Here is a 27,782-nt window from a genome sequence, read left to right as displayed (position 1 = left end):
TGAGAGATCTGTTATTGCTCTAGATATTGAGCAAACAAGTAATGAAGTACACGTTTCTGGCCTCATGGATCTTTGCACTTCAGAAAGTTGTGAAAAGAATACAGTTTTGCTGAAACATTATTTAAAGTGGAAACATAAAGAAGATTAACGCTTGCTAAATACATCAATTTTGTACTAAGAAACATTCTGCTATCTCAAAAATGTTTTCAGGCTCTTAAAAATGTTTGAATATAAACAATAAACAAAACCCAGTAATGTAGTGAAGTCCTCAGGTTAAATGATGATACAACAAGAAAACAAGATTCATAACTTCCAGAAATACAGAAATTGCCAAATGCTGTATTAAGTTTTTCATGCTTCCTCATTAATTCACTAGTTAAGCAATAAACTATAGAACAGGTTCACACAACACAGCAGGAAAAGTTTGTAACGCATGCAACTGCAGTGGCTAAGATTCCAGATACATCCCCTTCTCTTCTGTGCATGTGAACTTTCTCATATGTAGAGGTTATTTTTGGTTAATACACCTTGCAGGCTTCAGTAAGACCCAGATACAAAAAATTCCTTACTAACCTAGCTTCTATTAGACCAAGCCACATTTATGAAACTGTAACCTGTTAGAATTTCATTCAGTAAGTATAAGAATTTTTCTGTCTAATTTACATGTTCACCAAGTATTTACAACTTAATTACACTGTCTTTTTCTCTTTCAGGTCATACACATCAGTTTTATGCTCTCTGCACATTTTCAGAAATCTATTAAGAGCTGAACAAGACTTTAATGATTCACTGCATGACTTTACATGGCTTCATAGGAACAGCAACATAAACTGGTGCAATACATACCCTGTCCGTTTTCCCTTCAGTCTGAATACTTGTACGACTACGTGCATCATGGTCTTCTTCAAGGTCAGATACATCTTCTAGCTCCTCAGGTGTCTGGGAAAAAAAAAACGTGGAAATGGGTTATTCTCTTTTATGGTTAGTCACTTTGGTATTAATGTCCAACTTATATTATGATTTGGTGTAAGACAACGTCTGATAAAAACCAGTCCTGTTCTAGCACTGCACTGGTTACTAAATGCTAACTAAAATCAAATTGTGTCAGACAGCTTTGAACTAGTTCAGAATGCCATGCTTTAATTAAAGCACTGACTTTTAAAGTTGGTACTTAGGGAAGTTATTTTGTATTGAAATATTGTATTACTGCTGCTAGCAAAGGTATCTTACAAGAAACCTTTACATGATGAGAATGGATGCCTAGGATTTTAGAACCAAAAGGTTTTTCTACCTTTTTTACAAATTTTTCTACTACTTCTCTTCACTGTCCAGAAATACTCATATGCCCACCCTCCCATCTTCACATTAGACACAGTAGATCTAGCAGGCTCTCAAAACGGCCTAATATTTTGTCAGTGGGAGTAAAAGGCTTCAGAATCACACTGATTTTTGTTGCTACACTGACATCAAAGAGTGCTCCAAGTCAGCTATGTGCCCTGAGAGGGAAAGAACACCTCTTCCCCAGTGTTGATTGTATCACTTCTCAATTCTATTAAGCAGCACAAGTTCCTGCACTACAGGAAAAATTAAGTGGCCCTAATTTGCTATTTGTATACATGGCATTGTTTCATATGCTACTGTCTATTCCTTCTAGTCACCTCGACTGCCATTTAAGCAACACCAGTTTATTACATGAAAATACACATTTGCATTATGATAATTTGCTATCATTTTCTACTGTTGTGATATTCTCTTAGGGCTGTCTGGTTTTTGCTTACAGGTAGATAGGAAGAAGTAGTTCTTACAGGTATCAAATAATGATATCAAGCCACCTTCTCAACAAAGGAAAGTTAATCCCAACAGCATTAGGTAAATATATTTACACTTTATTCAGCATATAAGGCTTTTACAACCCTTGAACTATTATCCTTCAACCAGTTATTATGTATGTTGGGAAAAAATGTAAATTCTATTTTTAGCCTCCTCTTTTAATAGGCTCTCTGAATTCTCTTCTTCTCTCTTCCTCTCCATTGATTTTTTTTTTTTTTTTAACTTTTTCTTTTCCCCATAAACTCCAAAACATGAGTGATTTGGGCTAGTCTATGACTTTTACTGTGTATATTATATGTAATGTACTCACAGTTAAAAGAAACTGTTTTGGTAACAGAGGTTTTGGAAACTAATTTCTTTAACTATACAGGAGTAACTCCATCAAAAAACATTGTTTAACTTAGGACAAGAGCCATTTTCTATACAATCCAGGTCTTCACATTTATTTCCTCCTTCCCACTAACCAACATAGTATAAAAAAAAAATAGACTTCATGTAGAAGTTCTGAATTTTATCATAAATAACTTAGTAAAAAAAGCATAATGAACATGGCTGTATAACTGACACTAAATAAAACATTAAAAGCAAGTCTATTCATAGTAATAAAACACTGTACAATGAAGCACACAAACTTTCAGGCTTATAAACTATTTAAAAAATAATATTGGTTCCACCAATGCAATAAGGCATTCAAAGAAATTTCCTTTATCGAACAGATTCACATTTTAAAGAACCAAAAATATACAGAACCGGACTTAATACATAACTGGCGACAGATCTACTACTGAATGATCTACTACAAGCTTGACATCTGGAGCTCCCATTAAAAGGCAATCCTGACACTCTTACTATCCCAAAAGCCTGACATGCCAAGAGAAGCATGACAAGAGAAGCACTATCAGATAACCCTACCAAAAGATAGGCAGAAAAAACCCTGGTCATTACTTCTACCCAATTTTCCATCATGTCAAATGTAATTTTTTTTAATCCAGAATTGCTATACTTTCTCACCTTCTTCTTTTTACTGTCAAGTTACATATAAACAAGATCTGTTGAGAGGGACACTGTAGGGTTCTGTTATTTTATTTCTGGGTCCATAGCATGGTAATGGCACTACATTAAATTGAATAAATTTACCTTCGTATCATTTGGGAAAGCGCCTCTGTGGCCAGAGGGTGGTATATAAACCACTAGACTTCAATGTCAGCCTTGAAACAAGGTTTAAATAGCACTCCATTACTTCAAGAGCACACAAGTAAATTTCACTCACTGAACAAAATAACAATAATTTCTATGACATAACATTGTAAGAAATAAAGGACTCAAAGCTGGTGCACAATCTGGCAGAAATATGCTGGTGGTGAAAAATACACCTAGACTCCCTCAAGAAAACAGACAGGCAATCAATTTCAGGGGCAAAGATGAGCACAATGCTACACTGGTAAAGCAGGGAAAAGGAACATTTTATTTTCAGGCGAAGACTAACAGTGTGATGAAGTCTCTCAGCTTTAGCCCTGGAATTAGATGTAGTAAGAATTCCACAGTAGCCAAAAGCTGTTACCATGCAAAAATTGTTTGAAAACCTGCAGTGTGGAAGGAAAATCAGATTTTGTTGTGCATGCATATCCATGAAATAAAAAACGTATCACCAGCTCACTTTAACTGAAACACTTACAGACGCTCTTATTAGAGGACCAATAACAGAAAGGGTATTAAAACGGAGTAACTTTAGCTTCTCAGGATTACACCGACCAGGGCCCTCAGGCAGGTAATGGCCCTGATTCAGTAAAAGGTTTATAGAAAAAAAGAAATCACTTTCTTCTTAAAGCTACACGATACTTGGTTACTACATACAGAAATACATTGTGATTCTTAGGTTTTTCTAAACACTAGTTACAATTGTTTTCCCCAAATGATCTTAAAGTTGTATTCAGGGTAACAGGGCACCATTCCTTCCTGGGTGAACACATACTTGGGAATGTTTGACAATCCCGCATTTCCAATATAGTTTTTTTCTTCTATAAAACATGCATGTCATGGTTTAACCCCAGCCAGCAACTGGGAAGACAATTAACTCTATCCCAGATGTTGTGACAGGGCAGAATAGTTAATAATTTTGAGACAGTCACATTATTCATAAGTGAATTTCAGGTCATGTCAGTAAGAGCTTTATACCATCACCACGCCACAACAAATTGCAAATATTTACAAAAAAGTTATTTTAGGAGGCATTGAGAGAATTTTGTAGAATTGTATTGACACTATTTTTCTGTAAAGTCGAACTACATAAGTATTACCAGCCTAAAGGTAGAAACCTTAGAGAGCAAAGAGGACAGGACAATAACAATGGTAGAAGACACCTCTAAACGACAGTCTCAGGTAAGCTTTCCATAGACGAAAGCATCAATCTATTAACTGATATGGCACTTTCGAAATCGTAAGTTATAGAACAGAGATCTCTTTCCATCTGCACTGGCATAGGGATTCACTCTCCAATTCTTTACTCATATGCCGTACATTAGGTCAGAATCTAAGTGCAAGCGGGCTTCATCTCAGAGCCCTTCTTGGCCCAAATGCTGTCAAAAAACTTTTTTTTTTGTTTTTAACAATGCATATGCCCTTTTCAGGTTGGTAAAATTTATTTGTGGCTGGGATGATAAGTTTCTTGTAGGAAGCCCATTTTCCTGGCCGGAAGAGTGCACTCCCATTGAGTTCTTCCTAAGTAATTTTCTGCAAAGTCCAGATCTGCCAGGTTTTGAACTATTGGTACTACAGAATTCAGAAAAGAAGTTATTAAAGACTAAGGACAAAGTTTCAAGCTGAAAGAAGCTCTTTGATTTATCAAACCTTAAATCACGAACCATAAACCATAGTCATTTTTGGACACAAAGCATCAAAAATTGAAAAAAAAAAACCAACACACCAAACCACCATAATAATGAGAACAATAGAAGTAGTTACTCAACCCTTTTTTCTCCTTGGAAGCTGTTTTATTTAATTTAATCCAAGAACTGGGGTTTTTCATATTACTTTAATGATCCACTATTTATTAAATACCTGAGACACAGATGTGTCTGCTCATATGACTATTCCATGTGTGAACACACGGGTATTCCACATCGGGAAAACTGAACATAATGCAACTCTCTGCTGGTTCTGAAATCTACCCTCACTTTGAATGCTATAGTAAGAAAATGTTATTGCATGTTTGAACTGGTATGGACTACCAGGGCTTGTAACACAAAATAGGGTGCTATCATCCATAAACAGAAATTTTGCACAGGAAGAACAGCAGAGCTGGAGGACTGGAATAAGAATAGAAAGAATTCGAAAGTTTTTTTAAGGTTGAGTATTTAGGGGCCTGACATAAACTGTACATAAACTGGGACATAAACTGGAGTCTCAGCAACTGCAAGCGACAGAAGAGAAAGAGGACAGGATGAATACAAGACATAAATGGCAAATTCATTATTAAGACACGGAAAGTATGGAATTTCCAGTAAGTGTTAAGGAACAATGCTGAGGTACAATGAAGTCCTGTGCAAGACTCTGGCCAGCAACAACCTACAAACTCATGTGTGAAGCAGAGTGGTAAAAAGAGTTTAGAAAGAAATTAAACAGGAAAATTTAGACAAAGGTTTCCAGCAGCCATAGGAGCAGAACTCTTGAATAGTCTCCCCTAGAGGTGCTAGAGGTTGGGAGAAATCAATTATAAGATGAAGCCTGAGCAGCCTACAAACAAGGTTACATACCAGCTGGCTGCAAGAGTGGAGGCGTGAGACGGGATGGGACAGGATGGGATGAGATGCCTGCCCCAGCCTCCTGGCCCACGATTCTAAGAGGGATTTTGATCATTTGTGAAAAGCCTTTGACGACCCCAACAAAAATGCATTCAGGCGTGTCCCTACACATTTAAGACAAATGTTACATTACTACTGCTTACGTGTTACACAAGTAGTGCGCACTCCTTCCTGCATTTCAATGCTTGTATTAAATCTGCATTCTTGATGGTTTTGCTACAGAAGACTCAAGCTGAGGACTCGAAATCATATTTATAGCCAAGTCTAGTACTGGTGAATTTTACACCTTCCGGGTATTCAACTTTAAGCTGCAATAGCAAGTCATTACTATTGCACATGGGTGATTTCAGGCTATGAATTACCTTTTCATCTATGAAATGAAAAACACTCTCTGATGACAAACCTTTTAACTTGCTTTTCTACTAGGATTTTAAAGAGAATAACTAATAAAAACAAGGTCTGGCATTAGTCTTTAGATCTCTGCTAGTCTTTCCAAACTGGGTGCAAATGTGCTCTTTGGCTTATCTGCTTTTTAATCCAAGCTTTGTAGAACAATGTACTTGACTAGGTTTCACAGCATTTTCTCCAACACAAAGTTTTTTATGCAAACTCTCCTCAAAAGTGATTATCCAAACAACTTTAGATCATTCATTTTTAAAGGTCACATACACCCATGAAACCATCAATCCCGCAAATAAAGGGTCTCAGGTGTTAAAAATAATGCAGAGCCAAGTCTGAAAGCTCAAGATATACACTGTAAATGGACAAAGAGGCATCATGATGTGAAAGAAGAAAGCTATCTCCTCTTATCTAACATTCAATTAAATGCTGACCTTTAAACTGTCATTATATGCCCTTCTACTTTTCTTATCTTGGTTTCAACACCCCCTATCAGTCATTCTTTTTCCCAAATGAATACTAAAGTGCAGTGCAGACTAACACCTTAACAGGAGCTAGTTGATAAGTGATGTCTTTATTATACCACTCCAAATACAGAGTTATTTGTGGCATGTAAATACCGCAGCAGCAACAGAAATGCTTGTATGCACTCTAGGAGGATCAGAATTTGTCTATTATGTTCTTCACTGAGAACAGAATGGGTTTAAAGAGATTATCTATTCTACTCTGGACATTTGACTAATGCCTGTATTTCGAAAATTTCATCAAGTCAAGCAGCATGTCATTCAGTATAACAAACTATGGTAAACGTGTCACAAACGGGCCCTCTGCAAATATCTAGCTAGTGTCTGATATTTTTGTGTATTAGTCACAATACCATCGTTATCCCACACTTAATTCTGCCAGATGACAGGCTGCCAGAGAAAGAGTTTTGATGCACTAGAGGGAGAACAAGAAATTGCAAGCATTATTTATTTTTCCTGACTAATTTAGTAAGAACTTCATGTAATTGGTACTATCTATTCACTAAAAGCACCTTTCAAGTTTTTGCTAAAAGCAATTATTTTGAGTGTTATTTTGAAAACAATAAAAACCTACATTATAAAGGGCAAATTAAAATCCTATGTTCTTAATCTGTCAACATAGCAACATCTCAACGCTATGGCCAACACCATCCCCCCTATTTATCATTAAAATGATCATGCATCTATTATTGAAATTTATTCTTGGCACTTCCCTTAAAATGACGTCTTTTGCATACCGCATTATTTGGGATATTATGGATATAAAGCTAACAAATGATTAACTAAACCAGCTATCAGAACTCTGTCTTTGGTAGCAGCATTGTCACCAACTGCTGGCAAGGAATTTGTCATCAAGTAATAGTAAAATCATTATCCTGCCATAGCCTGTACACATTACAGATAGTTCATTTTCAAATGTAGGTGATAAACAGTTCTTGTTACCAACAGACAGAATTATGCAAAAGATTTTTTTATATATTTAAGCTGTAATTTCAGATAAGATTAGTGGTGAGAGCATAAACTTTGGTGAAGACCAAACAGTTTAATTAATAATGAGAATAAATGACAACCTTCAGCACTGAAGGATGAAAGTATTTTCAATAAAAAAAGATTATCTTATATGGTGGAGAGTCGAGGTTTTAAAAATAATAAATGCTGTGAACTCACAGTATGGGGCAAAAGTTACCTTACTACTACTGGATGCTAGGAGGTTTTGCTTGCTCGTTTAACAGTAAGCCAATTTACAACATTCTGCTCCAGGAGATGAAGACAAAAAAGTGAAGATTAATCACCATTAGAAACAGCTAGACAGATCAATAGTCTGACTCCACATGACAATTCCTGTATTTTCAGTTCCCAGTGAGCATACATTAGGATAACAGTCTTCTCAATAAATGGCCTGGGAGATTGGAAGGATGTGAGCAGAGGAGTGTAACTGAAAAGTTTGAAGTGGAATTTTTGAGAAGCGCCTTCTGAAAATCCTTTTAAAGTAAGAACTGTGAAGTTGTCACAGCTGAGTAAACTGGCACAGAGTTTTAGCAGCTATTTTCTATCCTAAGTTACACCGCTTGCTGGAAACCTGTATTTCAGCCCTGTTTTCATTCCTTCCTTTCTTGAAGTTTGGTTGTACCCCTTGAAGCACTGACGGTACCTTTGTGGGTATGCCACTCTTGCATAATGCGGAGAGCAATTCAAAGAGAATTTTACTCCTGAAAATACGGACCTAGTTGTGCTGTTGCAAGAGCACTGAACACATATTTAAATCTAAAAAGCTGAGGGAAACTTTAAAGTTGCCTGAAAATCACAAACAGTAATGGTATTGTAACCATAAGGGTCAAAAGATACAAGGAAGATAGGATTTATAGATGAAGTAGCAGTTTTTATAAAATGAACAGCATGATCATAAAAGCAGCTAAGATTTCAGGAGTACAAATTCTTCATCAGGTACCTGAGGACTCACTTGGGAACCTGAAAACTTGTTTACTTTTTTCCAGCTATTTCATTTCAAGGAAGCACTTTTTTGGTATGACTTTTTTTAAAGAATTTAATATCCCAAATAACAACAACAGAAAATATGACCAAACATAGCCATTACAATCATACACCTCTGTTGCAACCAAAGTCCCTGTCTTCACTCCATGAAAACCATGACAACTGATACCCAGCTCCACGGAAAGTGTATGCTTTGCTTATGCTTATTAAGTAGGAAATTTCATCACATGGCTTAGAAGCTTCCATTTTTAACTCAGAAAATTAGTAATTAACAAGAACAGAACAGTAGTTTTTAATATAAGTGATCTGTTGTTCTGCTGATCTAAAATGTATTTCCCTTTTCCTCTGCTGGGCTGACATACATTTGCTCCATCTAGTGGGAAGCTAATTAAGACTTTTCATTTATAATGGAAATACTTCTTGTTTAAAAACAGTGAAAAGCCAACTGAGCTGTTGTTCTCACTTTTGCCAGTAATCTTTATAAGTAAGTTATATATGGCCTACCAATTTTATAGTTGTGTTTGAAATAGAAGACTTTATTTCTAAACATTACTCCAACATTTGAAAATGAAAAGAGGAAAGAACTTGTTTTCTCTATCATATCTGTATGTATTAGAAGTAGTCTAAAACACCATTACTGTAGGACTGGCTAACTCCAAAGGCAACCAAACAGATGCTTTGCATTTCAACTCTTCAAAAATTCATGATGGTTCCCATTTTCAAAAAAGGACAGAAGAACAAACTGGGAAAGTTCAGGTTGCTCAGCCTCTCTTCAGTCCCTGGGAAAATCATGGACTGACTTCTCTTGGAACACACTTCCAGGCACATGAAGGACACAGTGATGACTATGAATAGTCAGTATGGGTCTCCCAAGGGTAAATCATGCCTCATCAACCTGACCACCTTCTTCCACATTTCTGGATGAGGGAAGAACAGTGCCTATCATTTAGAAAGGCTCTTCATACCATCTCCCACTTTCTGTAACCAAGTTGGGACATTAAACTTTGGATGGCTGAACAACTAGATGGATAAAAACTGGTCGGATGATCCAGCTCAGAAGGCAATGGTTCATGGGTTGTACCCTACCTGGTGGCTGGGAACAAGAGTACCACAGAAGTCTATGCTAAGACCAGTTCTGTATGACATCTTTACCAAGGGTCTGGAGGAGGTGATGCAGAGCACACTCAGCAGGTTTACAAACGACTCCAGATCAGGGGACCGGTCGATACGCTTAAAGACAGGGCTGCCATCCAGAGGGATTTATGCATGCTGCAGGAATGGGCTGACAGAAATCTTATAAAATTCACCAAGAATAAATGCAAAGTCTGGCAGCTGGCAAAGGAGAACCCCTTGCTACAAACAAAACAAGCTGGGGCTGCCTGGCTGGGGAGGATCAGCTTAAAAGGACCTGGGGGTCTCGGCACACAGCAAGCTGGGCATGAGCCAGCAGTATGGCCAGGCAGCAAGGAACACCAACAACACCCTGGGCTGTATGAACCACAGCAGAGCGAGCAAATTGAGGGAAGTGACCATCCGCCTTTACTTGACTCTTAGTAGACAGCATCCAGAATGCTGCATCCAGTTTTGGCCCCCACCCAATACACAGAAGACACTTGATTAACTGCAGCGAGGTCAGCAGAGGACCATCACGACAGCTGGTGGCTGGAACACTTGTCTCACAAGAAGACACTGAGGGAACTGAGGTTGCTCTGCTTAGCGAGAAGGTGGTTTCAGGGCGTCTAACAGCAGCCCGCCAAAACATACGAGGAGATCACCAAGACAATGGAGCTAGACTCCACACAGCAGTGCATGGTGGGAGGATGAAAGGTAATATGCCAAAGTTGGAACAAGAGAGGTTCAGCCTGGCCATAAGGAAAAGCTTTTTCCCCATGAGACCAGTCCAGCAGTGAAGCAGGCTGCCCAGAAAGGTTGTGCAATATCCATCCTGAGAGGTTTCCAAAACACAGCTGGTTAACACCCTGCGCATGAGACTGAGGAGTCCCATGGAAGGCAGGAAAACCCCCAAAGCAGAGGGGATGATTACAACGAAGATCCACTTGGGGAGGTCCCGTCACAGGTTCCAGGTATTTTCAACAAAAGCCTTTGTTTCCTTCCTCAACTTTCATGCTGGTTTGCTTTTTTGTGTTTTTATTTTTTTTTCCCCCTGAACATTTAGTTTGTATTTTAATCTCACCTAATGGTGAACTTCCCACAATGGTTCTTCCTTGTGATAGGGAGTAGTGAGGTGTGGTAAGATAAATCCACTTCTGTGAACAAGAGATTTGAAATTATGCTTTGAAAACATGTGATACAGCCTGCCTTCCTGCAGAAACTCCCTTTCCTCCCTAGAAGACTCCATTTTTTGTGGAGTAGGAGAGTACATCCCAAAGCCAAAACAAATCATTTCCAAGGCAGACTGTCCTATGAAATGCAGATAGAACTGAAACTGCTTTTGAAAATATCAGTATGTTAAAGGTAAAAAAGGTGCAGTGAATGCCTCAAAGTCTGACTGCCTTAAAGAGACATTTCAGTGCTCAGAAAGGACAAGAAACAGAAGACAAAACAGACAATTCAGAATTCCATAAGAAATGTAGGTTTATCAGATGAATAAAGCCTGAGCAATGGCAGCCCCTGCATCAAAGATTTTTCTTTAAAAATCCATCTGTTTCTGTTAAATGAATTATGCTAAATGATCACACTAAGAAAAAAAAAATCCTTGGGTAGATGAATATATATCCCTTCGCAAAAGATTGCCAATGATAAGTACATTTCTCAAACTGGAGTAGATGAAATGATTATCTACAACCTCAAGATTTGCTCAAGTCTCTTCAGTCTCAACCAACCCTCTCTACTATCTGACCTGCAAGTAAAACGTATCATCTTAAAAAAAGGTACACAGAATAAGCCTGTCAATCAAAACCTTATGCATAATTGTAAAAATACAGACTCTAACGTACAGCCCACTTCTGAATGCAAAGGTACCACTGCCGTGATCCTCCCCACACATTCCCACCTATGACTTACTGTTGAAATGCAAACTTCCCAGTTTTAGCAGATGTTCCCCCCAGACACTAAGACAGTGAAAATAAAACCACCCTAGCCGTGAATCCTGTATCCATTACTTTCACTCCTGCTTTTAATTATCAAGAGGCATCTGATGCCCAGAACATGCATCCACCCACATTTAGTCATTCAGCAACCAATAACTGTTCAACCGAGTGATCAGTGCCAGTTGACGTGGAACAAATAACCCATTAAGCACATCATTGGGCAGACCAGCCTTCATGTCACAGATCAGTAATTTGATTCTACTTTAAGAGGCTGATAGCCTTTATTACTAAGTAGGCTCCCCAAGTGAAGTGGAATTACACACACACACGTCAACCACCCCTCAAAGAACAGTATTTCAGGTCTTGGTTCTTAACAAATTATTTATTACATGATTTTGTGATAATTTTTATAGCTGCTAAAGAGAATCATACAACAGCTTCTTAGTTATATGTATACTGTCTGTTATTACTAATGCATTTAACAGTCCATGCAAAATTCTTGGGTTTCTATGTGAAATGATTTCTTTAATTTGGGAAGGTTTTACGACAAAGTTGTGTGAAACATGGCAGCAAGGAATATTCCTCTCTAACACACCAAATGAGAAATTTATTCAGATCAGTACTTTCCCTTTGCGTATTTTTTCACAATATGCATCTTTGACTGCCTCTGCTGGCCAGTGAAATGGAAGGGGAGATACTCAACATAACTGTCATTTACAAACACAGACATCCACAGATAAAAACGACAGAGACACAAGATCCTCAATGTCTATGAAAATTTAACAAAATTTTACTTATGAAATTTGGTTTTCCTAATGTCTAAACTAAATCACTCCCCATGTAGTCAGAGCTTATTCCCTCTGTATCCATTACGAACATGTAACACAGATTTTCTCCTTTCTTGTGCAACAACATTTCATATAATTGAAAATGGCTATCATCTTTTCCTTCTCTCTCCCCTTCTGTTGCTCTATTCACTACACTAATTAAGACTAACCCACTTGGTATTTTTCTCATAGGTCACATTTTCTAATACTCTTGATTATTCTAGCTACAACACATTAGAGTGCATTTGCTTAAACAACTAGGGAATTTTGGAGGTGCTCACTGCTCATCTTGGGACCATAAAACCCCAGTTCCCTTATTTTTAACTAAGGTATATAAAAAGCAGATAACTGCAGCCAATTGTAACTCAATCAAATCTTGCTTGGTCGCATGGGGTGAAACTGGTCTTTCAGAGATCTCCAGAATTATCTGACTTGAACAGTAAGAACTAATGAATCTAAATACAAATTAACCATAGCCAGGCAATATTCAGTCAGTAACTGGAGCTGATCAGCAATATTTTTATCCCATGGCAATGGATTTAAAAAAGAAAAGAAAAAAAAAAAAGTCTTTCTTACTAGAACAGAATGGAATACAAAGACTTTTTTTCATGAAAGGAAAAAATGCTTTTGATAAATACTTGTTAGAAAAGCATTAATGAAATTCATTTGGTTTGTCATTGTTGCTGCCTATCCATTATTTTAAGTTTTTGTGGAAACTGCTCAGGCACATGAATAATTTCAGTAAAACCATTTCACAGTCAGTTAAGTCTTAAAACTAGATCTGGTTTCAAATCTCCTGGAAGTTTAATTTTGGCAATGAGAACAGACTTCACTGATAAACTAATGCAGCTCTGGGCTTTACAGAACATAGTTGATGTGATAGTCAAGGTATCTCACTAGAGGAAGGGTTTGTAAGGCACACAAATTCCAACTTGTACACATGTGCGTAATTGCACCAACTTCACTGAGGCCTTTTATTCTAAATTACTGGTCCCCAAAAGCTGCAGTGAGAATAGGGCCCTGGTGAGCACGCTCTCTTGTCTCCACAAACCAGAGCTGTGGGACCGCAAGGATGAAGCTATACTCCTTTTGTGAATAAACTAAGCACTTCAAAGTCTAAGTCTCCGACATGAATAGTAGTTTGTTCATTTATATTAACCTGCAACTCACAAAATGTGAGGCAGCAGAACAAGAGAGGTCTGTCCTATGAACTGGGTGAACTTGTATTTTAAATTAAACAGTATACAATATGAAGCAGAACTTATGCTTCTATGAAATGGCAAAAGCCATATAGAGCAGCCTCTTCATCAGTGCTCGTCTTTATATGGAGAAAATACCCAACGTGCTTTAATGACACTTGCTGCTAGAACAAAGGAAAACTTGAAATGAAACGCGCTGAGTGACAGCAAACATGGATTTATTAAGAATAAATCACAGCAAAACAAACAAACTTAATTCTTTGATGGGATAATGCCCCTTTGTGCATAGAGAAGCAGAAGTTTTTGTATGGTTTCACATGATCTCCTTTTAAGCAAGCCAGATAAATAGATTGTAGATGAACCTATGATAGTGTTTGTACATAACTGGTTAAAAAAATATACTCCAAAATAGTTACCAAGATTTGTCTGTCAAAATGACAGGATTTATCAAGTAGAATTCAAAAGGCATCTGCACTAAGCCCAATATTTTCATAAAAACTTTGTACAATGGAATAGAGTGGGCTTACTAAATCTGTAGGTGATACTGAATTCTTCAGAGAGACTCTGATTATAAAGCCAATGTTAAAACTAACATAATCTTGACAAACAGACTGAGAAAGAAGGGAAAATAGCACAGTAGGAATAAATGCAAAGTACTGAATTTAGGCAGGAAAAATCAACTGTACAAATAAGGGATGGAAACTAAGTGGCTAAGCAGGAAGTCCATAGAAAAGCATTAAGAATTACAGTGGATCACAGGCTAAACTGGAAGCAGCAATGTCACATTCTTGAAAATAAAGGCAACCAGACTGTTTTAAGTATCTGCAGGAGCACAGTCAGCAAGCTGTATGAAATAAGCCTTCTACTCAACTCAGAGCTGAGGCCTCCACTGGACGTACTCTATGTATCTAGTGTTGGGCACTGCACTTCCAAAAGGAGGTAAACCAGCTGAAGAAAAGGATCGCAACAAGCATGAGCATGATACGAAAAGAAACGCTCTTACAAGAGTATACAAGTACACAAGAAACAAGGAGGAGATAGCCTGTTCTCCACATCCTTGATGGACCAGACAACAAGTGCTTTAAGCTGCCATAAGGAGGCATGTGGGGCGGATTTTAGGAAGAACGTTCTAAAGCTAATGAAGGAATGGAATAGATTGCTTGAAGACACCGGGGAGTTGCCAGCTGTGGATGTTTCTAAGATCAGGTCAGGCAAATGAACATTGGGAACTATTTGAAGTTAATCCTGGTCTGCACAGGAAACAGTACTGACGGAGTACCACTGTGCTTGAACTACTGAACTGTAACTGGACATGAAGGAAGTAAAAGCAAATACTATAGAAGATTCAAGTTTGCAAACACTGCTACCAAGCAATTTTTTTAAAAGCAAAGATACCTTGTTATGCACAGATTACACTATGGAATACCTGCTGTCAGAGTACAAGCAAGGTCTTTGCAAGAATGATAACTTTAAATACAAATTGATATATACAGGAATTACACTTTAATTCTCATTAGTGTAAATCCTGAAAAATAGATGAAAAAACATCCAACAGTCATGCCACGTATTTCCTCATTAATGCAGCTCAGTACTGTTAATTTGTTGTAGGAGTTATTACCACTTGAAAGTTGAGAATGGGACTTGCAATAATGTAATGTAAAAAACAGACTTACACAATTGAAAAGATTTTGCACATCACTGGTAATAGATCCTTGATTCTTACAGGAAAATCACTTCTGAAAACAGTGATCACATAAATGATACTCTAATTAATTTATCAATTTAATTGCCTTAATTTTTATGTTGATCAGACACCCAGTAAACTATTCAGAACCATTTCAATCATCCAAACTCTAAAATTTTCTCTTACTCTGAATAAAAAACATAATCTACTCATTGATTTGGTTTAAACTTTTGTTTTCTTTTATGGAAATACTAACATATTAATATGCATATATATGCAGGCAGTATGGATATTAAGATATACTTATTTAATGCAGTGCAAGAAGATTTACTATTGTTAATTACTGAGATACCATGAAAAAACACCCCTGCTTGCTAAATATCACTAGGGATGACACAATGACACATTATTCAGATATAGTGCATTAAGTTTGCAGAGAACCTCAACAGTGCTATTTACTAACTTTTTAAGTGCTTGTTTCTAAAACATTCACCATTTTTTAGTGTAGTATTTTAATATAGATAGTGGCAACATAAGAAACAGAGAAGGCAATGGAATCAGGTGCAAACATCCAGATGAGTTTGAAGAGACTTTAAAATTTAAGATTTAAAAGAGAAGAGAAAGGAAACTTACTTTTGCAATTAAGAAATCCAGTTCCAAATGCGGGGGGGGAAAGGGTAAAAGACAACTTCAAAGAGTTAAAAGGTAGGAAATAACTAGTCATGAATGCTCAATAAACTGTGCCGTACCACGGGACCACACAAAGATTGGATACAGGCTAAGTGAGATGGGTAAATGAGGTCTGCTGTTCACAGTGGTGGAATGGCCTTTATCTATTTCCCCTTTTTAGTATTTTATCAACAAACTCCTATCTCGCTGTCATACAAAGTAATATGAGTCAGACCTTCAAGCAGAGTAATTGCTGCAGTTTACTGATTTTAACATAGCTGCTAAATTTCTATAAGCAGAAGATGTGGCCCATAACATCTACATAAATCGGTTCACAATGGGCCACTGTTCATTGGTGTGCTCCGCCAGAGGTTAAAAAAACCACTAAATTCCCTTGAGATTTCAATTTGCTTTCATGGTATTTTCAGTAAAATACATTTTTTTCCAACTAATTAGTTGGTCATTATTCTATGTAATAGTACATTACAAAAATATCACCTATTCCTTGGAAAAGTGTATCTTTTGGAGCATATGGAACAGAACAGAAGAGAGTATTTTCAGTTGGAAAGGACCTACAATAATCATGCGGTCCAACTGCCTGACCACTTCAGAGCCGACCAAAACTTAAAGTATGTTATTATGGGTGTTGTCCAAATGCCTCTTGAACACTGACAGGACTGGGGCATAGACCACCTCTCTAGGAAGCCTGTTCCAGTGTTTGACCACCCTCTCGGTAAAGAAGTGCTTCCTAATGTCCAGTCTAAACCTCCCCTGGCGCAGGTTTGAACCGTTCCCACGCACCGTATCACTGGATCCCCGGGAGAAGAGCTCAGCACCTCCCTCTCCATTTCGCCTCCTGAGGAAGCTGCGGAGAGCAATGCGGTTGCCCGTCGGCCTCCTTTCCTCCAAACTAGACAAGCCCAAAGTCATTGGCCGCTCCTCATAGGCCATTCCTTTCACTCCTTTCACCAGCTTTGTTGCCCTCCTCTGGACGCGTTCAAGTACCTTCGCAGCCTTCTGAAATTGTGGGGCCCAGAGCTGCACACAGCACTCAAGGTGAGGCCGCGCCAACACTGAATACAGTGGGATCGTCACCTCTTTTGGCCGGCTGGTTATGCTGGGTTTGATGCACCCCAGGATGCGGTTTGCCCTCTTGGCTGCCAGGGCACGCTGCTGACTCCTATTGAGCCTGCTGTCGACCAGCACCCCCAGATCCCTTTCTGTAGGGCTGGTGCCCAGCCACTCCTCTCCCAGTTTATACTTGTGCCCAGTGTTACTCCATCCTAGGTGCAGAATCCAGCACTTCCACTTGTTAAATTTCATCCCATTAATCATAGCCCAATGCTCCAATCTATCTAGATCCTGCTGCAAGGCCTCTTGTCCCTCAAGAAGAGTCAACAGCACCTCCCAGTTTGGTATCATCAGCAAACTTGTTAATGGTGCATTCAACTCCTGCATCCAGATCGTTGATACATACATTGAATAGAACTGGCCCTCGAATTGAGCCCTGAGGAACACCACTGGTAACCAGCCAGATGTAGCCCCATTCACTACAACCCTTTGAGCCCTGCCCTTCAGCCAGTTCTTCACCCACTTGTGAACCCACTCATCCCACAGTTAGACAACTTGTCCGGAAGTATGCTGTGAGGGACAGTATCAAAAGCCTGACTAAAATCCAGGAAAACTACATCCACCGCCTTCCCTTCATCCACTAGGCAGGTGACCTCATCATAGAACAGGACTTTCCCTTTGCGAACCCATGTTGACTGTGCCTGATGATTTCATTATTCTTTAAAGGCCTTTCAATAGTACGCAGTATAATCTTCTCCGTAATTTTTCCAGAAACTGAGATTAGACTAATTGGTCTGTAGTTCCCTGGGTATTCCCTCATGCCCTCTTTGTAGACAGGAGTAACACTTACTAGCTTCCAGTCAGCAGGGGCCTCCCCAGACTCCCAAGACCTTTGGCAGATGATCTAGAGGGGTCCTGCCATAACATCTGCTAGCTCCTTCAGTAGTCTGGGATGAATCCCATCAGGCCCCGTGGACTTGTGAACATTCAGCTGATCCCTTACAACTTCCCTTACAAATGGAAAGTCACTGTTCCCACACTCATGGTCCTCCAACTCAGGGGACTGGGCAGCCCAAGGTCTATCAGTGTTATTAAACCTTTAACATGCTTTCCAAGTAAGCTTGCTTTGACACTTTGTAACTTCATGATAAGCACAGGACATGTAGGCTCACAAAAAGGTCATAGAAAATTTTTCCTCACTGAGAAAGGTGAATCCCACCAGGCCCCAGCAGGCCTGGTGTCACATAGATCATCCCGTGATCAACACTGTCAATCAGGGAAATAAATTGAGAAAACCCACACTACCATTGGCGCTCCAGGTATCTTATTACAACAAAATAGTGATTTCTTTTCTATCAACCAGAAGGTTTGCTGGTTTTGGTTGGGTTTGTGATTTTGGATTGGGGTTTTTTTTGGGTTTTTTTTTTTTGGTTGGTGTCTAGAAAAAGCAATATGGTTCAATTTTTGAAAGACAAGGCTAAGTATTCCTTTTTTGTAAGGAAGTCCCAGCCTACAGAATTGCCTCTAATCTTTGAAGCCTTTAGGAAGGTCACCTGGCCCAGGAGAGAATGGAAACTGCTAATCATGAGGATGCCAGTATTTTCACTAAAATGCAAACTGTTTTAAATTGCATTCCCAGCCAGTAACATGGTTGTTGTGGATCCCATCCTGGTTTGTCCAGCACTTTCCTTATCTTGTATGGGAAGGCATGTCAGAGTGATGAATCTAACTCTGGAGATGAGATTGAGGGGGACTAAAGTCATGGTGCCACTTGTTTTATTTTTGTCTAGCTCAAATGACTTCCCTGGTGTGTAGAAACTACTAAGCACATAGACCGAGGTAAACTTCAGGGCATGTGAACATGGGTCTCTGGGCCTTAAACTTTGTATTTAAACATCCATCTTCTAATCTACATCCATACACCAAGGTAGCTTTTAGTGTGTAGGTCCCTGCTTCTAACAAGACTTTTTGAATCGCATTACTTTATTATACAATTTCTATACATAGTTTGGTAACTTTAAATTTTGTACTTGATTACAGTATTTATTTTAGCCAAGATGAAAGTTGGAATTCATGCATTAGTTACCCTTTTCCAAAGAGACTGGCACCCTGTAGGAGTTCCAGTTTTCATACTTTACAAAAGACAGTTCTTATACGACCTTAGTACGAGGCATGAGAAGTAAATCTGCATATAGACAACATGAGACAAACTGTAAGGTAACAGGAGAGAAAATGGAAAAGGAATGAAAAAAGGAAAGGGAAGGAAAAGAAGATACAAACAAACAACACTATGTGAGGTGAGACAATGCATAGCTACACCTGTGATGCAGCACCACAATACTTCAAATACTATCTTACGTCTTCACGGTAAGCTATTCATGCCAGTCGTTGAATGGTCCCGACATGAATTTCTATTGTTCTTTTACTTTCTCTTTGTAGAGGATGGTATTTTTTGGCAATTAATAATGTTCTCAACTTTTTTTTGCCTAGGCAGTAGATAGATCTCTGAGCTCACCAACATACCCGAGAACGAACAAAAAAGGAACGGAGATCTATCACAGCCTAAAACCCAATTATGCCAGGTAAAAGCTGCCTGCCAAACCTCTGAGCTATCTGGCAATCCTACAAACTGTGTGAGAGTGAATCACTCCACCTCTAAATATCCACACTGCAGGTAATATTTGCTATTGAGCTTTCTGGAATGGAGAAAATCAAGTTTTTTTATTGATGAACTAAACACAGCCTAAAATTTCATCTGGATTTAACCCCACCAGCCAAGAAACATGTGATAATTTTATAGGGAGAAAACAGTCCTATGAATTATAAAGCTAGTATGTTCTAAAAATACATGATGCAATTTCATATACAAAAAACTCCTCAAACACCCAAACAAAACCAACAATATAGCAGTAACACTATCAGCTAGGATGACCTTTTCATTCAGGAAAAAGTAACTCCCTTCAAGCAGATCCCTTCTGCAGCTAAAAGGCAACTAAGGCAAGTCATCTGTTTTCTGATCTGTGAGTTTCCTATAAATGGCAAAAGCAAATCAAGCACTCAAGCCTGAGATGGTAAGAAGCTGTAAGATGCAAGGCTTAAGGCTATATTAATGGCATGGAATAGCAAGGGGGAAAGGGAAGCTAAGTCTAGGCAGACACAATTTTAGGTTTCATCTCTGCTGGGGACTGGCTCCATTTCACAAATAAGCGGTTAGTCCAGAAACCCCAACACTGGCAAATGAAGCCGCAACTTGCGCTGGTGCTGCTCTGCTTAAAATCTGGTTTAAGTTCTACTTCTGGCTTCACTCACTGAGGTGACGAGCTTGTTTTATTTGTTGGCCACTGACCCATCATCAGACTGAGCTTAGTACTTACACAGTTCCAGGGCACTGGTGAGATCTCGCATCACTTCAAGCACATAACTATGTGCTGAAAGGGGTTTACCTTTGCTTGTTGCGGTTAGCTATTCCTCACTGAAACAGCAAACAATTCTTCAGCTCTGTTGTTTATTTGCTGAATATTAACTAAGTCTCATACTTGGTTTTTTACACATCTGGAATCAAGCCTTCACAAACCCACAAACATTTTCAGAGTGTATTTGACAGAACAACCCTGTGGGGTCAGCAAAACTCACAGACAGCATGGCACGCCATGTTCACATGGGATGCCAGATTGGCTTCTCATTAAGACAAAAGGGACCGATTCCCATTCTGATAGCACATCAGCAACAAATACAAAGAACGTAGAGTTGTCCGACATCTGCTTATCTGACTTCCTCAATGAGCAAATTACACGCTGACTACGAAGAAGGTAAAAGGCAGACAGTGGTATGATTAATACAATAAATATAGGTGGAAGAACAATGGATGTCAGTTATCCAGCTGGCTCTGACACCAATTACTGCGGTCAAGCATGTGGCCCTCACAGCAAGACTACACAGAGTCAGCCAGTGAATGTCAGTGCCTGTGAAAGAATGATGATATTCCCCTACCTGTGCTGGCCACGATCCTAATGGAGGAAACCTGATTACACTGTAGTAAGGGGATGAGCCGTTGCTGGAATGGGGGCCATGCAGCTGCTCTGGGTGCAAGGCGGCTAACTAAGGCAGATCATCTGTTGACAAAGCCATTCTTAGGGACACATAACTGTACCTGTGTGCATCCCTAAGCTGCCACCATCTCACTCTAGATAGTTACTGGCAGCTCTTTATTCTCAGTACTTCACATGGATATGCTTTGCTGTATCATAACATGAAAGTTTTTACTATTTTTGTAGGTTAATTTAACACTGTAACAGATTTCAGGATATTTCAAAGGCTAACCGAACTGGCAGGTATGATCATATGTCCAGGAAAGAGGAAGGCTTCTATTTTCAGAAAGAATTCTCGCCAACTTGCTGAATAATTTGGTTTTCTTATATTTTCTATAATCATTTTATGCAGACTACTTCATAGAGACCAGGATAATGAAGCACTTGGAGTAACAAACTAATTTTATGTTAATGTTACTGCTCTAATTTCCTAATAACTAAAGCACTTGGTATAGTGACAGCAAGAAGGCCTCAAAAGCTAGTAGCTAAGTTACATTGAAGGAATGGTGCTCTAAAACTGCAATTTCAACACAATCCATGTGCTAGGTGATGCACGGTACTCCCTCGCTGCAACACACCTCACTTTCAGTATCAATATACACTGACTTTGTTGATACTGAATATAATGAAGGGTCTTTCTCTCTTTTTAAGAATAGGCTGTAAGTCCCAGAGGTTCTCAGGTAATTAGGTAGTATCTGGTTTGTCAACCTCTACAGAAACTTTTCATGTAAGCAGTACTTAAAAATACCATCTTCCATTTATCAAACTCAGTTGCTCAGTAGAGGAATTTTTCTTAAATTCTCCAAAGAATTTTCTTTCAAGGTTTCTGTTTTTTCTGAGTCAGTTTCCCTATTATTACTATGCCTCCTTACTTGGTACGCCCACCTGTCTTCATCAACTCTGCATTCCAACTCTATGAGCACACTTTCAAGAAAATAACCTGGTGTGATTCAAGTTAGCAAGCAACATTATTAAAAAAAGAAAAAAAAAAAAGGTAGGAAGGTATCATTAACAGCAACACCTGAACTCAAATATACCTATAGAATACTAAGAGGTTATAAAAATGTAAAGCAAAAGAACTATTCAGAGTTAAATAAATAAATAAAATCTTCCCAAACCTTTTTCACTGTCACACTGCTGCATCAGCAAGGACACACATGACAACAGGACCAGATCTTGCACTGTTACACCAATGACAAAGCACAGAATGACACAGACCACAGCACTGCTACTCCATTCTTGTGCCAGCAAAACTGCACTCACAATCTAGCACACAAATAATTATTATTACGTTTTTGAAGTCAGATTACATGTTCAATACATTTGTAGTGTACCTCACTGCTTTTCTGCATCATGCTAAAAAGAGTCCATCCTACCAGTTAAATGATTCCACAGTGAAAATAATGGCAATGGAGAAATTTCAACTAGGCCATGGACTGCACAGATGATTATGATCCGTAAAAGGGATCTATGGCCAGATTTACACTGAGCAATGAAGATCTCTGAGCCAGAACCGGCACTAGCATTGACAGGGCTGATTTCAGAACCAGAACCATAGCTTGAGCTATTAACACTATTGAAAGACTGCAGTTTCCAGGATTGCATTTCTCATACTTCAGTGAACCGTGCGGCAGCATGCATATTTTAATAGAGTATCTGAGATTTATAACATTTTTGCTGTGCCTCCCAGTTTTAGTTCCAGAAATTCAGTCCTTCCCTTTTAACAGGATAATATTAATTCCATTTCTCTGGGAATATAATTTATATTAGACAGTAAGCACCAAATGGCAAGAAAGGAATACACATCACTTTTCCTTGCTGTAAGAAAAAAACCCCCTTCAGCAAAGATTTTAATGTTCCAGAAAAAATACTGCCTTGTGCTTAAGTTTCCAATGAGCCACTAAACTAGAGCTATCACATCATTCTGGAAAGTTCTGCTTTCCTGAAAGAGAGGGATAATTTTGTGAACAATTAAAAACATAAACATATGTGACATAGTTGCAATATAATTTAATCCCTAAACTGGGAAGAACAGAAATTTAAAGTACTATGCAAGTCAAAACTGTTCATGCCATCCATTTCTGTACAAAGCATACTGGCTTCTCTGTCTGAACCAGTAACGCCAGCACTAAGAGACTTTGGTGGTAAGCCATGTAGCAATTTGCTGCTGAGAAGTTCTTAATTCACAGCCTTGCATGATGCCTAAGGCTGTATAGCTTGGGCAGAAGACAATGTAGATTTGCCAAGATGGATAATTGCACATTTATATTGTAATGCATACAGTATGCAGCTGACACTTTCACTAGTGGTCCCTGTATCAGCATTTCTGAACTCATTCTCTATTTGGTTTATATACACCCATAAGGCCTTCCCCCCCCTTTCTTTTTTAAAACCCAACACAACATCTTTCCCATTAGCTGACACTTTACAAACTGGAAACCTAAGGCAGATTTAAGAAAATTACGTTTGTAACTGAAAAAGAATAAAAAAGAGAAGCACATCATACAGCATGTGCTGCAGGTAAACAAGCAGGCATAAACACAGCAAACAATGGTAAAAGTATTATAGTCTAGTAGTTGCATGCAACGTAGCAAGTGGCTTGCTTTTATAAATAAGATTGAGCACGCACAGCTTTGTTTGCCCCATCAATTCTCCATTACTGTCTTAACACTAATATATAAAAGAAAAAAACAGACAGTAAAGTCAGACTTGGCTTGAGAGGGCCCTGGATAACACTCTGCTTTCAAGAGGAGGTTGGACCAGATGATCTCCTGAGGTCCCCTCCTTCTGTGATCCTCTATTTATGTCTCTCTTTCCCCCCACTGACAAGAGAGTGAGATGAGTAAAATGTTGACAGTGAAAGGTAAGGTTTGGTTCAAAAGATACTGCAGTATTTTCAGTTCAGTAAGAAGGCTCAGTTAACCATAACATTTTGGACAAAAAGAGTAATACTGAATGGTATTAAAAGAATTTCAAATAATGAAAAAAGTAACAGATGTTAACATACAGTAACTACAGGCTTGAATGTGATACTACCCAAGTGGTGAGCTCCTGGCACTCTTTTTCAGTACTTACTTCCATTTAGTCCTATCTAGAGCCACCCGGATGGTACATATGAGCTGCTGCTTTGGAGGGGAAAGAAAATCTTCACCATCAGGCCCGTACGCAAGATACAGCCTGACAACATCAAGTGCTTTCTCATATGCTTATAAATGCAATTAGAGAAAGAGTCTACTCCTCCAACATATACATAAAACAATCCAAAAATTCTACATATTCTTGCTCGGAAGGGGGTATCTGCTTTTGACACTCCTATACTACAGGATGATGTCTTTGCACAGAAATAATATAGTCCATAGATTTAAAAGAACAATTTTAGACTTGCCCATATGGGGATGAAGGGCACACTTATTTTCCTACCCACTATTTGTTTTATGTGTAAAAAGAACTCAGAATCTAAAATCAGAAATATCCCTGTAAAAACTGAGCGAATGGCTGGACCATGGAAGCAGGGACAGCAGTCAGAAGGATGTACAATGAACCGAAAAGTTAAAACTTGTTAGTCTGAAAGTGCAGGAATGCAGAAGCATAAAAGCCAGGTAGTTTCTCTTATCTTTTGTTCAAAGAGAAAAAAAAACCAAACAACACAACAACAAACAATCATTCGCCAACTACCCTGCTGACTCTAATTCAATGGTTTACGCAAAGGGGACCTGAAGATGTGGGAGGAGAAGGGCTATCCCTCCTTGGGTGAAATAATAATGTATCTGTGCTTTGGCTTCCATTCCCATCTCTGAGATAAAAAAGGCGTACATTCTCTTTTTGCTCTTCTGTCTCCCTCCCTCTACCTGAGATGTGAATACACCATCCGTTTTTAAAATCAATAAATTAATGTTTTTCTACTAGCAAAGTATTAATTTGGGGGGGGAAACACCTCAACTCTTAAGAACAGATACTTGTTATGGCAACTGTGGCAACTCCAAACTCTAAAGATATTTCTTAGGGTAACAACCTGCCCACGTGTTCAAGAAAACAGAATGTAACTGTCAAGGAAAACAAGAGGGTGGGTTTTATTTACAGATATACTGCTGAGCAGCTTTTTGCTCTATAAAGCAACAAAACCAGTAACACTATTACACACAGAACCAGAACGGTCATCTGATTTGCTGAAGATATTAAAGGCCTTAAACTAATGAAATTGGCAGAAAATGAGACCTTTGAGAATTTGTTATACGGTACATAAACGTGAAATACAAGCAAAATGATATCTGTACTTAGCTGTTTGCCAGAAAACAGAGATCAGCTTTATTTGGGAACACAAACTGACCTGGTACTAAATGGAGATTAGCATTTAAAAAAATGTCAGCATGTTAAATTGAAATGTATGCAGACTGTGTCCCAAAACTGTTGCAGTACAAAGCATTTTGATAAGACATTTGCAACGTACAGTCATAATAATAATGACTGAGTTTATGACGCTAGTACAGATGTAAGCATAGTACAGATGTAAGCATAAACAAGCATTTCTACAATGAGATGATTTCCCAGGTATACTGTGGGGTAAAGAACATAGACATTTTTGGAAAAATATATATGTAGATGAATTAAGATATGAAAGGTAACCTATGTGGGATAGTGCTTTGAGTTAAGTTTTCCCCATAATGACACCTGAAGGTTGGTGATCCTGACTCGAGATGTTAAAAAGCCAAGTAATATGGCAGGGACAAATTGCTGCCAGAAGCTTTTACATGCAAATATGCATATTTGATCATGGCACTAAGCAGTTTTAACTCACCTCTTATTTGGTTTCTGCAGCACAAACATAACATTCCCCACTAAAACCTTTTATGTGGCTTGGGATAAAAACCTGAAAAAGGAACGGGTGTCCAACTATCCTTAGCAGACAACAGGCACTTCTTCTCGGATCTTTTTTAATGGACATCAGATATTATATCTTTTTTCAGTCACACTGCATCTAGATATATCAACCTTTGGATGACAGGACTGATAGAATAAGAAAAGCACCACCTGAAGAAGGTAGGGCATGGAAACACCTGCCTCGTAAAAACCAGTATAGAGCATATTTTTTCCTGAGTAACAAAGGAAAGAAAATCCTCTCCTGGTTAAAGATGAGGACAATGTAACAAGTACTAACTATGTTTATACAAGAAGCCTAGTGCATAAGGGAGCACAAGTGAAAACACACTTCCCTTCTGCCAGGGAAGCTGACAACAAGCTGAGGCAAGGAAAGGTCAGCTCTGACCTACTTAGGTCTGAAATGACAAGAAATTTATGAGAGGTGCAGGTCCAACTGGCTTGCTAACTACTGCAGCAGAAGTTCTTTCTCTTGTGCAATTGGTATAGGGCAGAAAAATGAAGAAAAAGGTACTTAAACTTCCCAATATATATTTGTAATGAGTTAGCATCACTCATGAATTTCAGACCAACAACAGTGAAGTTTACCAAGATTATATGAATTGGTTTTTTTTTTTCTTTCGTCCCCGTGAGGTCTCAGGGCTCTCTTGGAAAAACAAACAATTATAAGACTCCAATAAATGCCTTTTTTTTCCAAACACTTCCCTGCTTTGCTGTGTTTTCTCTAGCTTTTAAATAGAGGTTCAATTCAAGTGTGCTATTGCTTGCATCTGAGAGGATCTAACTCATTCCTACTGCAGAAGTAAAAACAGGTGGAAAAACCTGCATGCATAGGGTAATTCTGTCATTAATAAAAGCAAAGGTAGAACTTAAACTAGACGCTTATTAACTGGCTGAAAGAGAAACAGGATGATGATAACGTTTTCACCACTTGTTATCTTCCTTTCCAAGAAGTCCATGTTCTGAAAATTCCTGTAACTCTGCTGGATACAAGAGATCAAAGTCTGCTGTGATGTCTCTCATTGAGAGCAATCAAGTGTATTTAAGAGCTCACAAGCTCTGTTATGGATGAACTCTCACACTTCTTTAAAACAGAATGAGAAACCAACCAGGATTTCCAACCAACAAAAGGAGAAAAAGGGAACCCATCCCAAGGGTATTCTGAGGCAGCCAAAATATTTTTAAAAGGGTCATGCTGTGGACACCTGAATGTATAACTAAAACTGAGTTTGATTTTGCAAAGGGAATTAAAACCCACAGTAAAAGACTATTAGCTAAAGAAATAGGAAGATAAGGAATGGAATAGGGATGTAGTGAGGATCTAGCTTAAATGGAAGTATCTAGGTATAGGTATAATAGTAGAAAACCAAAATGAATGCTTTGCCTCTGTTTTTTAGGGGGACCCCAAGTGGACATCATGTAGAATATGGTGCAAACAATGGCTGCTCAATGGTAATAAAGGCACAATCTGCAAAAGAAACACTCAAAAAGCTTAACACCATAAACCGAGGAAACCTGTAGTCTCCATGCCAGAATTCTGAAAGAAATGGCACACGGAATACACATTTCAGCAGAAAGAATTTTAAAGAAATTCATCAAAATGATGTGTTGTACCAGATAAGAACTACAATTTCAGTGTACATTTTCCATCTCTCATAGAATCAGGGAACACAGGTTCCTCATTCACTGCTTCCACGAACACAGAGTAGTAAAAGCATTCTGAAGAGAGTATATGAACATTTTGCCCTCTTCTTCCTCTCTGGAAAACTCACAG

General features: G+C 38.6%; 1 protein-coding gene across 5 annotated transcripts in view; it reads right to left on the bottom strand.

Moving 5' to 3' along the window:
* The window catches only part of CTNNA3 (catenin alpha 3), a 549,510-nt gene that overhangs the window by 75,642 nt on the left and 446,086 nt on the right, over window positions 1-27,782 (bottom strand). For all 5 annotated transcript variants that reach the window (XM_030030142.2, XM_030030141.1, XM_030030143.2 and 2 more), the window contains one exon: window positions 847-939. In XM_030030142.2, coding sequence (XP_029886002.1) covers window positions 847-939 — 93 coding nt within the window. The remainder of the gene's footprint in view (window positions 1-846; window positions 940-27,782) is intronic.

Source organism: Aquila chrysaetos, chromosome 11 (genome assembly GCF_900496995.4).
Source record: "Aquila chrysaetos chrysaetos chromosome 11, bAquChr1.4, whole genome shotgun sequence".
In the NCBI taxonomy this organism is placed as follows: Eukaryota; Metazoa; Chordata; class Aves; order Accipitriformes; family Accipitridae; genus Aquila; species Aquila chrysaetos.
Note: the sequence above shows the minus strand (reverse complement) of the source record. Positions and strands in the feature narration are given on the sequence as shown.